General features: G+C 33.1%; 1 protein-coding gene across 10 annotated transcripts in view; it reads left to right on the forward strand.

Moving 5' to 3' along the window:
- The window catches only part of DTNB (dystrobrevin beta), a 333,753-nt gene that overhangs the window by 118,125 nt on the left and 199,151 nt on the right, over positions 1–16,477 (forward strand). For all 10 annotated transcript variants that reach the window (XM_031951429.1, XM_031951428.1, XM_031951432.1 and 7 more), the window contains exons 7-8: positions 5,297–5,402; positions 9,775–9,941. In XM_031951429.1, coding sequence (XP_031807289.1) covers positions 5,297–5,402; positions 9,775–9,941 — 273 coding nt within the window. The remainder of the gene's footprint in view (positions 1–5,296; positions 5,403–9,774; positions 9,942–16,477) is intronic.

Below are 16,477 nucleotides of genomic sequence, written 5' to 3' on the forward strand. Positions count from 1 at the left end.
GAATAGCATACTTCTACCCCTTTAAATATCCCAACTACTGATACACAAAGTTTTTAAGTCTTATTCAGTCTCCACCTGTCTGTTTTTTTTGTTCTCATTCACTCCAATATTATACTCACAATGTTTTGTTCCAGATCTACTTACTCTTTTCACTTTTCTGTTTTGGATGCCTGCTTTAAGCTTAATAAACTTTTTCATTTTAAATGTTTATCTTTCTCACTGTTATTGACTGATTTACGTTCTTAATACTCTTTTGCTAACACTGTTTCCCTCTCTACCCTTTCCAGTACTGATTATATTTTCGCTCATAACCTCTGACAAACTGGTTGAAGAATATAAGTTGGAATAGTTCTTGCTTCTCATTGTCCTTCCCATTGTTCTGACTCTCATCACTTAGCTATGTCTCTTTGGAGGTTATGATGTCCAAATTTATCATTTAGCCTTGATTCTGGTGATTCTTATTAATCAATATCCTGTGTCCTTCCTCAGTGAGGGAACTTTAATATATACTGATCATACCATCAAACATCCTGAATTCCAGGTTCTTAAATCTACCAATTTCCATGAACTCCTCTTCTTAGTCATCTGAAGTACATACAGAGATGACCATATTGTCTCATTTTGCTGTCAATTCCAGAGTTTTTCCACTTCCGTTTTGTGAAATAAAAAATTCTTTAATGTGATATTTCCCCTGTTATTCCATCTTTACTTATGATGAATGACCACTAATCCTGTTCTTCGTCCTCATCATGAGCCTCATTCACTCTATCCTTAACTTTTTTCCCAGATTATTACTCTTACACCCATTATAACTCTATTCCCTTCTCCATCTTGACCCCTTGTTGAATCAACTCAACTCTAACATTTACTCTTCTACCAATTATACCCTCCTTCCTCTTGTCTTGACCTCTTGTCGAACCAACTCATCTATCTTCTACTCTTAAATCCTCTTTGTTCTCTGTATTATCACTTGTCACAATTTATGAAACCCTAACTCTGAATTACTCCCTTCATTTCCCTTCATTCTTTTTCACATGTGATTGTCAGAAACTGCAGGAAATCATGAAGCTATGTCATTTGGGTTCACTATGCATTTATATTATCTAATATCAATGGATTCTTCACTAAAGTAAGGCAATTGCTCTACTTCTCCTTAATCAGTTTTATATCCTACTCTCTGCAGCCTGTGGGCTGTTTCAGATATTTTTATTTCTATTCAAGTGTCCAGTCTTACTACTTTTCCTACTCTTTCTGGTAAGGATCTTGCCTCTATATCATTAAAGAAATTGAAGCTATTTTCTGTAACTTCTCTCCCATGTTACTCAGATATTATTTCTTCTATCTTAGATGAAGAGCTGCCAAAGCCTATTGCTTTATTTGCTACCTTGATCCCATTTCTTTTCTTCTCCAGCAGACGATCCCTTCTTCCATTCCTGTTCTTTTTAAACTTGATGTCTCTCCCTATACAATGACTCCTTTCCTGCAGCCTAAGACTGTACCCATGTCTCCCGTATCCTAAAATAAAATAAAATAAAACCAAAAACAAAACAAATAAAAAAAACTCAGCCTCACTCAATCAAGCCATCCTTAGTAGTCATAATTCCTTTTGCACAGTGACTAGGTGAATAGGACATCTGGACCTGCTGTCCATTTTATCTCTTCCCCAACTTTCTCTCTGGCATTTCTTTTTCCCAGTTTGATCTTTCTTTTTTTGTTTCTAGGACTTTGGGTATCTTTTAATTCCTCTGGTACACCAAAGCATTTGTGACTGACTTGTTAGAGGAGAGGCATAAAGTCTCAGTGTCTGCAAACCATATTTGGTTGACTTAGAGTCCTCTCTCCACAGCCATTTCTTTCACTTTCATAGTGTCCCCAGACTTCTTTTAAAATTATCTGTTTAAATACAGTGATTAAAGGCAATTCTAATAGACTTGGGATGGAAAATGCTATCTGTATTGAGGGAGAAAACTATGGAGACTGAATATGGATTGAAGCATAGTATTTTTACCTTTTTTTTTCTTTTTCATAATTTTTTCCCTTTTGGTCTGGCTTTTCTTGTACAACATGACAAATATAGAAATATGTTTAAAAGAATTGCACATATTTAACCTATATCATATTACTGCACATATTTAACCTATATCAGATTACTTGCTGTCTTGAAGGAGAAAGAAAAATTTGAAACAAAATCTTATAAAAATGAATGTTGAAAACTATATATATATTTGGAAAAATAAAATATTATTGAAAGGGGGAAATTATCTGTTTAGTTTGGAAAAACCAAGCACTCTAATATTGGACTTTTGGTTAAACTAGCCATTCTACTAGGCAATTTGAAATCATGCTAATAAAAGTGACTTTAATATATATTCCCTTTGATTTAGAAATTCCTCTATCAGGCATATACTCCAAGATCAGAGATAAGAAGTTCCTCTATCCACCAGAATATTTGCTGAACCACTTTTTGTAGTAGTAAAAAATCTGACACAATCAGATGTCCAATATTGGAAAATATATCAACATAAGTTGATACTTGAATTTAATGACATATTACTGCATATTAAGAAATTGTGTGCATAAAGACTCCAGAGAAACATAAGGAGATTTGTAACAACCAAGGTCAACTGAGGTAGAATCATGAAAAAAGTGCCACCTTAGTATAAGTGGAAAGAGCAACATTAATAAAGGAAAAAGTAACTCAATGCTTTGCATTCATAATATGCTGGCTTGCCCTAGAAGAAGAGAGAAGAAAATATCTTTCTATTCCTCCTTTGCTGAAGTGAGAAATAATGGATCTGAAGCATTGTATATACTGTCAGATTCAACTGATGTGTTAGTTTTATTGAACTTTTTTTCTCTCCCCTTTTTATAATAGCTTTTTATATTTCAAAAATACATGCAAAGATAGTTTTCAAGATTCACTCTTGCAAAACCTTGTGTTTAATATTTTTATCCCTCCCTCCTTCTCGTCCCAGATAGCAAGTAATCCAATCTAGGTTAAACATATACAATTCTTCTAAATATATTTCCTCATTTATCATGTTGCACAATAGAAATCAGATCAAAATGGGGAAAATGAGAGAAAAATAAATAAGCAATCAAACAACAACAAAAAAGGTGAAAATTCTATGTTGTGATCCACATTCAATTCCCATAAACCTCTTTATGGATGCGGATGGCTTTCTCAATCACAAATCTATTGGAATTGCCCTGAATCACTTCATTGTTGAAAAGAGCCAAATCCATCACAGTTGATCTTCACAGAATCTTGTTACTGTGTATAATGTTTTCTTGGTTCTACTCACTTCACTTAGCATCAATTCACATAAGTCTCTCCAGGCCTTTCTGAAATCATCCTGCTAATAATTTCTTATAGACCAATAATATTCCATAATATTCTTAAAATTTATTCAGCCATTCCCCAATTGATGGGCATCCACTCAGTTTCCATGAACTTTTTTTTCTCTAAAATGTTTATATATTTTTTATTACAAGGCAAGACTCTTTGGGGAGAGGAAATAAAGGTCAACTTATTATACCCCCCCCCCCACCAGTTAGGTGATACAGTGGATAAACCACAGTACATAGAGTCAGAAAGATTCATGTTCTTGGATTTAAATCTGGCCTCATGTACTAACTGTATGACCCTGGGCAGGTCACTTGACCCTGTTTGCTTTAATTCGTCATCTGTAGAATGAGCTGGAGAAGGAAATGGCAAACACTCCAGCATCTTTGCCAAGAAAACCCCAAATGAGGTCGTACAGAGGCAGACACAACTGAAATGGTTGAACAACTAGACATGCACACGTTTGGAATGAAATTGTTGTTAAAAAAAAATACAGCAATAAGTTTTAATTTAAAAAGTTATCCATCAGGGAGTATTTCTGTGAATAGTAGTTTTGGACAGACTGCCTTTCTAATCTCTAGGATTTGGCAAAAGACTATCTTAATCTTCTTTAGGTAAAACATTTACAATCCCTATAAATTACATAGGGTATCTTGGGCTGTCTATAGCTATACACAATTAAGTATTTACAAACTAACATATAACATTCATATTAGATTTAGTGTTGACTAAGCTTATAGACATTATATAATATATTAACATACAACATCACATCGGAGTTACATACAGTAATTAGATGTTAGGTCACATGCAGAAATATAATTAATGCATATAGAGTAAAGTTGTATAATATAGCATAGAAACATTCTATAAACCAAGCATAAATTATATGCAACATACATGTTACATGTAACTAACCATCAATGGGTATCAACTTGCTACATTTTTTACCTTTCCCCTCACTTCTGAAGTATCATAAATCAATTTAGGCACTGCCAGAAATGTGTAGAATCCCTGGAGTGCTCAGTTTAATTTTGTATCTATTATTCCTTGTTTGCTTCCCCTTGTTTCTTCTTTCCCTTCTTTCCTGGTGTTCATAGCTTCTTTCAGAGTTCAGGCAGTGTTTCCAGTCCCAGTGATGTGTGGGATCAAGGAGAATGAAAGAAACTCCTTATCTGAGGTAATAAAGGCAATCCTTGTGCTGGTAGGATATAAAGCCAGCTGAAATAAAGCAACGAACTAGAGGCAGGAGGCTTGTGCTGTACTTCAGGCAACCAACAACTGATCAATGGGAGAAGTTACAATATGTTAAGCACCTATTATGTGTGAAGCATTCTACTAGGTACTAGTGATATAAGTACAAAGAACAAAATAATTTTTACTCATAGTGAGATAATATTTTCTGACTTGTCACTAATTTGCATAAGTTTCCTCTGTATGACTTCATCTCTGTAAAATGAAGGCGGAAATACATGATCTTTTTATTATAGAATTGTTAGGATCAACTGAAATATATACACACACACACACATTTTCGTTTTATTTTAATATTTTTATTGCAACAGATACAATTTACAGCTGATTAGGTTTTTTCCCTCTTTCTCTTCTTTCTTTCTCTTCATTGGGTGATTTCCTTTTATCTGAGCAATCAATGTACTTTAAGCACACAGGTCTAACTACTTTAAGTTCATTCTTACAATGTGCAAACGGAAATACATTTCAATAATTTGTACAAACAAGTGAATTGTATGTGTATACATATACATATATATACATACATCCACATAAATATATATGTAAATAACTTACTTCTTAAAAACCCAGTGCCTTATAAATGATAGGTTTTTAGTAAATGTTTATTAAATTGGATTAAAAATTTATTTGGAGAGATATTGGGAAAAGAAAAAAAATCCTTTCTGTTAAAGAATTTGTTTTCTGTTCTATTTACAGAAAAAGATAATGCTGAATATGTTTTTAGACACATTGATGGCTGATCCTCCTCCCCAGTGCCTTGTCTGGCTACCTCTCATGCACAGACTTGCCCATGTTGAAAATGGTAAGTAAAATACTTAATAATATTTCCTAACTCGGTAGAAAATTGTGTGTATTAAGTCTAAATAAAGGCTTAAGTATTATAATTGATGATCATAACTGGCATTTGCTATCATTTCATAATTTTAACTTTATTTTGACAAGAGTTTTCTTCTCAAGCTAGATCTATAACTTTTAGGTACATTGCCACCAGGTGGTAGTCGGGTGCTAAGGCTACATAGGTATGTTTTTCTGGGTTTACATGGAGTGGCTTTTTTAATGAGCCTACTTGATTTATCCATGGATTTTCCACTCATTTTTTTTATGCCAGGAGTACCTTTCTTTCTTAAAGCAGTTGAACTTAAAGTTAAATATATAAACATTTAATAGTTTTGAGATTATTTTTAAAGATATAAGTGCCTCAGGGACAGTTTAATACTGTTGATAATGGATTTGTTTTTTTAAACCAATCACTGACTTTTCTTTTGCCAATACACTTTTAATTTTAGAGTGGAATCAAAAGTCCTTTCTAACAATTTATTTTCAACTTTTGGGCCTATTTTTAAAAGGTTCATTATTTTTTTTGTCTGATCTAGTTAGTGGTAGTTAGTTCCTTAGCTAGAATATTTGACCTAAATACAAGGATGGCCTTTGTCTTCTGTGCATTGCACTATTCCTTGCACTCCTCTTGCCATTGAAAAACACGGAAGTCTCCTTATTTAGTTTTTTTTTTTCTTAGAGAGATGAAAGTCCTTTGCTCTCATTTTAAGTAAGTCAATATTGAGTAAACTAACATTTTCACTTCCTTAATTTTAGGACTAGGTTTAGCTTGTTTTGCACACAGACCTACTTTGTTTTCCCAACTGTTGAAGCTATGACTGATGAGACTTGAATCTTTCAAACGTTTAAATGCTTTGACTATTTTAGATAGATTTATTTATTCATTTATTTTTATTTTAAACATATTTAAATTGGGTTTCATGAGAACAAAGTAGCTTATTAATTTCTGCTACTACCGATACCTCTTTTAAAGTCTTCAGAATTTGTCATTTGTCTCATATCCAATTCAATTACAAGGAAGAAACATAATCAAGTTATTCTTCATTCAGTGCTCCTAGGTAAACACACAAATCTCAGCATTTTAATTAAACTTTGCCTTTGTTTTATGATGCCTTAGACTATCTCTTAATAACTTTTTAAAATTCCCTTGAGTTGGAGACAGCCAGGTGGCACAATGAATACTGATTGACCCTGGAATCAAGAGGACCTAAGTTCAAATCCAGCCTCAGACGTTTGACTCTTATTAGCTGTCCTTATACAAAAAACCAAAATTCCCTTGAATTATTTTTATAGTTTATAGTCCTAATCTTAGGAATAAAGAATGTTATGAAACCAGAGATGGCATTCCTTGTATTATCTACTAAATGCATTAACATTTACCTAAGCACTAAAATTTTTCCATTATATGAAATAATTGCAAAACATGATGTTTCTTGGTGTTTTAAGACTTTTGAGTAGAATTCTGGATAGAAAGTCAGAAACTCCAGAGTTCAATTCCCACTTAAGAAATTTATCAGCTCTATATCCCTGGGTAAATCACTTAATCTCTAGGTTCCTCAGTCTTTTCATTTGTAAAATTAGAGTATTGGACTTTATAGTTTCAAAGGTCTCTTCCAGCTCCTTCTCAGCATGTCATGCATCATTATAAAGAATTTTAAAAGAAGAAGAAAAAAGTTCAGTAAAACTAACCAACATATTGAAAAAGTTTGATGTAATATGTCATATTCCTCAATGTCTCCTGTCAATGATCTTTCACCTCTACAAAGAAGTGAGGGGAAATTTATTTTCATGTCTCTTAATTGGGGCCAAATTTGATCTTTAAAATTTCATAGTACTATATTTCAATTTTGTTGTTGTTCTTTACATTTAACTTGTTGTAATCATTGTGTATTGTTTTCCTGGTTTTAGTAACTTCACTTTGAGTCAGTTCATTTAAGACTTTCCAAACTTCTTTGTATTCTTTATATTAATAATTTCTTACAGTTTAGTGATAATATTTTATTACTTTTGTATCCCATAATTTATTTAATCATTACCCATCAACGAGCTTTTACTTTGTTTCCAGTTCTTTGCTTCCATAAATAGTGTTACTATAAATATTTTGGTGTATAAGGGAGAACTTAATTTTTCGTTAACCTTCCTGAAATATATGCCTAATACTGTAAGCTCTGAGTTAAAGGGTGTGATCAAATGAGATAATAGCTGTAAAGTACTTATCACTGTCCCTAGCACATAATAGGCATTCTATAAATATTATTGTTGTTATTTATTACTACAAATATATTTTAATCACTATGTATAGTTCAAAATTGCTTTGTAGAACCAATTCACAGCTCCACTAACAGTATATTATTGGACTCTTATCTCTTTGTAATTTTCTTTAATTACTCTATTCTTCAAGAAACTAGTTTTCCTTGGAGAGATTATAAATTCTATTTGTTTGGAGATTAGATTGTATTATAATTTTGTTCAGCTTTGCTTTGAATATTAGATATATTATTGAAAAAGTAGCAAAGCTCATGTTTGTAAAACAAATTGCACTTTCCAGTTGTCTTCCACTGCATGTACTTAGAGACATGATCTAACAGGAAAAAAAAATTTATGCTAACAGTTGAATGTTTAATTAAAACATTATAGTGAAATGTAACTTAGTATGCAAGTATTATTGTATATTATGATATGCCCTTGGCATCCAATGAGTTAATGGCATCCTAAGATATCCCAATTTAAGAGAGACCTGAGAGGGAACATCATTAAAGCACATGAAACTATTAAAACCCTTGAAGTTCTAGACTGGAGCAATCTTATTGAATAGGCACTACAATGTAGAAGCTGCTCTGCTCCTATGTCTCTTTGCCCCATGATATGGGGAAAAAGTAATAAGTAGCAGCATAATTCCACCCTCCAAACCTTCCTGTAATTGCCTGTTTATTGATGCAGAATATTTTTCTTGGTTTTGGTCATGCATATACTTTTCATTTGCAAACCACTTGTAGTCTTAAGTGTTGCCAATCTTCCTTTGAATAGAGTGGCTCACTTATACTCGGTCATAGTTGTGACATTCCTAGAGGGCAATAGTAAATTTGAAAGTGGAATCTTATTTATTCTTTTCATCTTTTCCATTATTCTGTTCTACATTATTCTAGTTTTCTGAGACTTAGATTTTAACCTAAAGAAAGACTTACATTTTTGTAAATCTATAATTTCATCAAATGGAGTAGAAGAATCAGGTAAATATTATAGGAATAAATCACTTACCCAGAGTTAGATATAATCACGTGTTATAAAATTAAATTGGCTTCTCATATTTTCCTGGCTACAGAAATATGCCTTGGCTCTGAATTTGAATTTATGAATTATGAATTTATGAATGTAATTTTGAGGAGTATTGAAAAGTAAAGAACATTCTAATTTTTATGTTTACTTTAATTTTGTTCCCAATTTTAAATGCTAACAATAAATATGCAGTGTTCTTTGTCAAAAGCTAAGCACAATATTGAGGCTTTTGATGGAAATATGGGTGAAGATTATTTCACAGAGAAAGTGAACAAGCTAGAAAAATATAATTTCATGCTTTTAAGAAGTTTAAGTATTCTATTTCTTGAACTTTGAATAGTGGCAATAATTTTGGTCTTTTTTCTCCTTGCCCATGTGAATCTGATTTCTTTTGAAGAATAATATTTTATGTTTTACATTATAGACAGCTCCCAACATTCAAGTGTAACAAGAAAAGAGGAGCTTTTATAGTTTTGAGAAAATTAATGAGATAAAGAAAGATCAATTCACTTGCCTAAAGTTGAACAGGTACAAACTAGTAGAGCATGAATTAATGCTTAAGGGGCCCTGAGTACGAGATTCCATTCTTCATTTATCCAGTAGAGATTTATGTTTTGATTTTTTTTTTATTGTTTACTCAAGGCCTTTCAGAGATCTAGAGAAACCTGGATCATACCTATTTTTATAGATCCCCAAGTATAATAATAATTATTATTATTATTATAAAAATGTTGCCCAATTTTGGTTTCATGTAAAATATAATTTGAAGTGTATTTTTAAAATTTAATTTGTTTTTATGTATAAATGTACTAATTATTCTTTTAACTAAATCATTTAATATTAAAGAAGGATGTTTCAGATAAAGAAAAATATAAGAAGGTAAAGAGGATAGGAAATTATATAGCTGACTTTCAGTTCTATTTTAGATTCAGTCAGTGATTTCTTTTATTAATTTCAGCTCTTCCATTCTGATTTCAGTCCCTTAAATAAACAATGTTTTTCTCTTTCTCTGTTCCCCACTCTCTTTTTCTCCCCACCCTTTTTTACTTCCCTTCTTCAAGTCTTCCATCCTGTGGAGTGTTCATATTGCCGGTGTGAGAGTATGATGGGTTTCCGATATAGGTGCCAGCAGTGCCACAACTACCAGCTCTGCCAAAACTGCTTTTGGCGGGGCCATGCTAATGGCCCTCACAGCAACCAACATCAGATGAAGGAACATTCTTCTTGGGTAACTTTGCCTTCTGTTTTTGCCTGTAGTCTTTCCTGAACAAAAGTTCAGAAGTATCTTCTAAATAGCCAGATATTGCTAATAAGCTAATAAGTGCTTGGCACATTAAATCTTTTTTTCCGTAAAATGAATAAGTTGGAATAATTGGCCACCCTTTAGGTTCCCTTGGAATCACATTATCTAATATAATAATTAAACTATATGCAACTAGTTTAGAAAATAGACTGCTTTACTATTGTCTCTAAAAAGACTGCTAGATAGTCTGCGAAAACCCCAAGAAAAAAAAAAAGGTTCATTTTTATCTGACCAGAGGACACAGAATTTTAGTTAGAAGATGTCTCAGTGGTCATCCAGGCTGACCTAGACCTGAAAAAAAATTCCTTATACATTGCCTAGTTAATGTTTAGCTGGTGAAATGAGATATAAAATTAATTTCTTTCTGGAGCAAGAAATATGAGGCTTAAAAAAATTTTTTTTTGAAAATTGAGTAAGAAAGATGGCTCTCAATATTTGGACTTCTAACTTCAACAAGGATATTTTCTAGGCTTGAATAAGCATTAATATATTTTATAGTGCAAATTCTATTCACCTTTGCTCTGGATTTGCTCTGAAATTTTAAAAGAATTTAATACATTAGGTAGATTCTTGCCTTCAGGCAAAGATAAAGATGCTGTACACAGATATGTACAATTTTAGGAGAGTAAAGTTCTTGAATCCATGTGACATACCCAAACTCAACTAACAAGAATCCTCTGTTAATTAGAATTTTTTTTCTTTTCTTCAATTGAATGACAATTAAATTAATTTAAGAAGAAAGGTTCATGAGGCCCAGGGCTACTAAGGATAGAATGTTATATAGATTTTCAGATAGGGTCATTGAAAAAAATTCTTTTTAAAAATTGTTTTTGTGGGGCAGCTAGATTGTGTAGTAGATAGAGCACCAGCCCTGAAGTCAGGAGGACCTGATTTCAATTCTGGGCTCAGACACTTAACACTTCCTAGCTGTCTGACCCTAGGCAAGTCACTTAACACTAATTGCCTTCAGTAAAAAGCAAAAAAAAAAATTGTTTTTGTACAAAAGAGGGCTTGTTCTGGAGGACAGATGGAAAATGATTGGGATGGAAAGAAAAAAAACATCAATAAGATACTTTTCAAAAAGTCTAACTTCAGTAAAAACAAGGACAAAATGTACTAAATTTCCAGAATATGGTCTAAAAATCATTATAAAATTTTTGTATCTCCTTGCAGCAATGTTAGATCAGTCATAATTTTAGATTCTTTGAAGTAGAAAGGTCTTTTTATTCTCTCTTTTTTGTTTTTTGTTTTTTTGTGAGGGGTGAGAAGCTGTTTATTTTTTTTTTAAAGAGTGAATCTGTGGCTTTTGTGGTTAGAAACACTAATGAAGAATTTCCCTTCATCAGTACAATTGAACAAATCCTTTGCACCTTCCCCTTAAAGAATTGCATAGGCCAGGGATGGGGAATTTTGGGCATGCAGGCTGTATAAGACCTTTAAAATCTTTTAGCCCTGCCAAGGCAAACACTAGTGACAACAGTCTCCCACTGCTTGATTTCTTAATTTTGTTACAAAGTTGCTAATTTTGTATAGACAAGGAATGATGTTATAAATATCCAAATGCCCCTTGGCAGAGAAAAGATTCTTCACCCTAGACCTAGGGGCACTTAAAGGTTGTGATGATAGTTTTTAGAAGTCACTTAGTGAGAAATTATGTTCGGAATTTTAACTGAGGTTCTACAAGATCCTAAATTACCACAGAAATAAAGTTTTTTATTCAATAGAAAAATAAATTTTATTTTTTTTTAAATCTTTGTGATGTTTTAGTTTAATACAGCACAAAATCCCTAACAAATAATGAAACTGTTATGAAATGTATTCTGCATTCCGTGGTAAATAATTGCAGTTGATTTGTCCATTGTGAATTGGAAAATGGGTGATATTAATGAAAAATACAAATAAGTTTTCAAGCCCCAAAGATTTGAGGAAAAAAGGTTTTCTTTTTAATTTATACTAGAAGAACTTTCAGGATTTGGTTCACTTCATTTTTAAAAGTAATTTGTTTTGTGTATCATAAATGATTTTAGGTTTTAAAAAAAGATAATACTTCATTGCTAACTTTCCTGAGCTATGTAGGAATTTATGTAAATTGTGTATAAATTTACAATGTAAATTATAATTAGTAAAAATCCATTTCTTTACTTCCTCCAAATTCCCCAATTCTTCCTCACCAATTGAGAATGAAAGAAAAGCAAAACTCTTGTTATAAACATGTATATGCAAGCAAAATAAATTTTTGCATTACTCATATTCTAAAACTTAGTCTCATTCTGCCCTTTGAGTCATTCACCATTCTATTAGGAGGTGAGTAACTTGATGCATCATAAGCCCTCTAGAATTATGGTTTGTCATTACATCGATCTTAGTAACTAATTCTTTTAAAGTTGTTTGTGACCATGTTTTTTCAATGTGTAAATTATCCTGGTTCTGTTTACTGTTTTCTGTATCAGTTCACATAAATCTTCCCTGGTTTCTCTGAAATTATGCCCATCATCCCTGAAATTGTGTGTGTGTGTGTGTGTGTGTGTGTGTGTGTGTGTGTGTGTGTGTGTTCGTTCTTCCTTTCTTTGCTCAGGTCAAATGAAAATGTGGTCAGTTGTTGGCTACTTCTCTTACTACCTCCTCTTCCTCCTTTGTGTATTTACTTTTGTATTTTGTTTGTATAATATCTACTTGTTTACTCAGATTACACGAGATGATTTTCCTTAAGCTTCCTATTTCTTCTTCCCTGAGTAAATTACTTTTCTCCTCTTTTTTCATTCTTCAAATAACAAAAAGATATAACCATTCCTAGGCTTTTTTTCCCTTAGATTCCCTCTGTGACCACTGATGATGATTAGGCTTCTGAAAGAGCACATGAATCATATCCCCATATTTTAATGTAAGCACTTTATCTTTGTTTAGTCCCTTATGATTGAGTGTTCATGTTGACATTTTTGTTTTGGGTTTTTTTTGCTTTGTTTTTTTTACTCCTGTGCCTATACAGCTCTGGGCTTTTCCCATTAGGTTGGATTAGAATTCCTGTAATTATTTATTTATTCATTCATTTGTTTGTTTGTTTATTGAGAGGCAGTTGAGGTTAAGTGACTTAACTAGGGTCTTTGTTAAGTGTCTGAAGCTGGATTTGAAATCAGGTCTCCCTGATTGCAAGACTGGTGCTTTGTTCACAACACCATCTAGCTGCCCCAGAAGTCTTCTTATTAAAGGTCCAATTTTTCCTCCATATGATTATACTTAGTTTTGCAGAATAGGTTATTCTTGGCTATAAGCCTGTGTAAGCTTTCTGTCTCCTTTATAGTTGTGGCTGCTAGCTTGTGTACATTTATCTAGAGATATAGTCTGGACTGGTCCTTTTGTTACTTTTGGGGGGGGGGGTGATGTGTTGTGTTATTGTAGGATCTCAGAGACAGCTCAGGCTGGGACCTGTATGCTTTCAGTACTCCCAACATAACCTCAGCCAGTTCAGAATCTTACTGTTGCCTTTCTGGTTTGAATTCTACAAGTTTCTGATCTGGGTTTGGGTCTAAGTAATAATAGATACTGCTGGACTCAATTCTTTTTTTTTTATTATTATAACTTTTTATTGACAGTACATATGCATGGATAATTTTTTACAATATTATCCCTTGCACTCACTTCTGTTCCAACTTTTCCCCTCCTTCCTTCCACCCCCCCACCTTAGATGGCAAGCGGTCTTATACTTGTTAAATATGTTATACTATATCCTAGATACAATATATGTGTGCAGAACCAAACAGTTCTGAATTGGATTCAGAAGGTAAAAATAACCTGAGAAGAAAAACAAAAATGTATACCATTTACACTCATTTCCCAGTATTCCTTCTCTGGGTGTAGCTGATTCTGTCCATCATTAATCAATTGGAACTGAATTAGATCTTCTGTTTGTTGAAGATAGCCACGTCCATCAGAATACATCCTCATACAGTATTGTTGTTGAAGTGTATAATGATCTCTTGGTCCTGCTCATTTCACTCAGCATCAGTTCATGTAAATCTCTCCAAGCCTCTCTGTATTCATCCTGCTGGTCATTTCATACAGAACAATAATATATTCCATAACATTCATATACCACAATTTACCCAGCCATTCTCCAATTGATGGGCATCCATTCATTTTCCAGTTTCTAGCCACCACAAACCCCTGTTTGTGGCTGCCACAAACATTTTGGCACATAGAGGTCCCTTTCCCTTCTTTAGTATCTCTTTGGGGTATAAGCCCAATAGTAGCACTGCTGGATCAAAGGGTATGTAAAGTTTGATAACTTTGGGGGCATAATTCCAGATTGCTCTCCAGAATGGTTGAATTCATTCACAACTCCACCAACAATGTATCAGTGTCTCAGATTTCCCGCAACCCCTCCAACATTCAGCATTACTTTTTCCTGTCATCTTAGCCAATCTGACGGGTGTGTAGTAGTATCTCAGAGTTGTCTTAATTTGCATTTCTCTGATCAATAGTGATTTGGAACACTCTTTCATATGAGTGGAAATAGTTTCAATTTCATCATCTGAACATTGTCTGTTCATATCTTTTGACCATTTATCAGTTGGAGAATGGCTTGATTTCTTATAAATTAGAGTCAATTCTCTACATATTTTGGAAATGAGACCTTTATCAGAATCTTTAACTGTAAAAATCTTTTCCCAGTTTTTTGCTTTCCTTCTAATCTTGTTTGCATTACTTTTGTTTGTACAAAGGCTTTTTAATTTGGTATAATCAAAATTTTCTATTTTGTGATCAGTTATGATCTATAGTTCTTCTTTGGTCACAAATTCCTTCCTCCTCCACAAGTCTGAGAGGTAAACTATCCCATGTTTCTCTAATTTATTTATAATTTTGTTCTTTTTGGCTAAATCATGGACCCATTTTGATCTTATCTTGGTGTATGGCGTTAAGTGTGAGTCCGTGCCTAATTTCTGCCATACTAATTTCCAGTTTTCCCAGTAGTTTTTGTCAAATAGTGAATTCTTATCCCAAAAGTTGGGATCTTTGGATTTGTCAAATACTAGATTGCTATAGTTATTGACTATTTTGTACTGGACTCAATTCTTATTGGCAGCTGGGAAACTCTTGTTGGTTCAGAGTGATATACTTCAGGATTCCCTTTAATTTGTGACTACTGACCTGTTTATTCTTATGTGGGCTTTAGTGTGGGCTAGAAGCTGGACCTGTGACTCAGCTACTTGCTTTGGAAGTTTCTTCTCTTTTGCTATACTGCCTAAAGCCTGACACCATTCTCCATCCTAGAATACTATTCCTGGGTAAAGGTCTCTCTGTCATCCATGGATCTCTGACCTGGAACTTAGTATTAAGCGACAGAGCTTCCAGATGGCATCTGCACCTCTTCTGCATGAAGAATCCTGACATATCTAAGGCCTCCTCCTTCCTTAGAGGCCAGCCTTTCCCTTGCTCTGGAGTGCTGCATGTTCCTAGTTAGATCATGCAGCTAGTGGTTATAGATCTCTGCCTCTTTCATTATACTTTTCTGAGCTAGAAAAGTGACTCACTGACCTTTTTTCTTGGATTTCTGTATCAGGATTTGATCTGACATAATTTCTAGATCTGTCTGTAGGATTTGGGGGATGAGGGATGAGATCTTCTACTTAGCCACGTTGGTTCTCATTCATTCTCTCTCTCTCTCTTCATTCTCTCTCTCTCTCTCTGTCTCTCTCTCTTTCTCTCTCTCTTTCTCTTTTTCTTACATATAATATATATATATGTTTTAATTGTATTTTATTTTTTCCAATTACATGTAAAATTGATATTTTAACATTCATTTTAATAGAATTTTGAATTCCAAGTTTTATCCCTTTTTCTCTGTCCTCCACTGTTCCTAACATTATAAGCAATTTGGTATAGTCATATATGTATAGTCATGTAAAACATATTTCCCTATTAGTCATGTTGTGAAAAAAGAAACAGTATGCAAAAAATTTGCAGTTTTCAAAAGAAAAAAACATTAAACAATAAGAATTAAATAATTTTAAGAGGTAATAATAGTATGCTTTTATGCATTTAAACTTTTTATCACTTCTTTCTCTGAAGGTGGATAGCATCTTCCATCATGAGTAAGAAATGCATTTAAGTGTACCATTTTCTTTTGCTTTTAAAATATACTCTGCTAATACTCCACACAGTGCAATCTTAACATTGAGGTGTTTTTTTTTTTCTTTTCAGATTCATCTTATTTAGGGCCTGGCTTTTCTTAAAGATGTCATCCTTCCTTATTGCCTTTTTAGAGCATTTGGTTCAACTGATGTGTTTCCTCTAAGAGTTCTCAAATTCTAGCTAGAAATGAAGCAGAAGAATTCATGTGCCTTGGCTCAGACTTTGTACTTTTACTAACTTTAAGGACGTAGACCAGTATAAATTTCTAAAATTCACTTTGCCTTATAAAGTGTTAGTTGAATGATAACTAAAGTTTTCTTTATTCTTTTCTT

Source organism: Sarcophilus harrisii, chromosome 2 (assembly GCF_902635505.1).
Source record: "Sarcophilus harrisii chromosome 2, mSarHar1.11, whole genome shotgun sequence".
NCBI classification, from domain to species: Eukaryota; Metazoa; Chordata; class Mammalia; order Dasyuromorphia; family Dasyuridae; genus Sarcophilus; species Sarcophilus harrisii.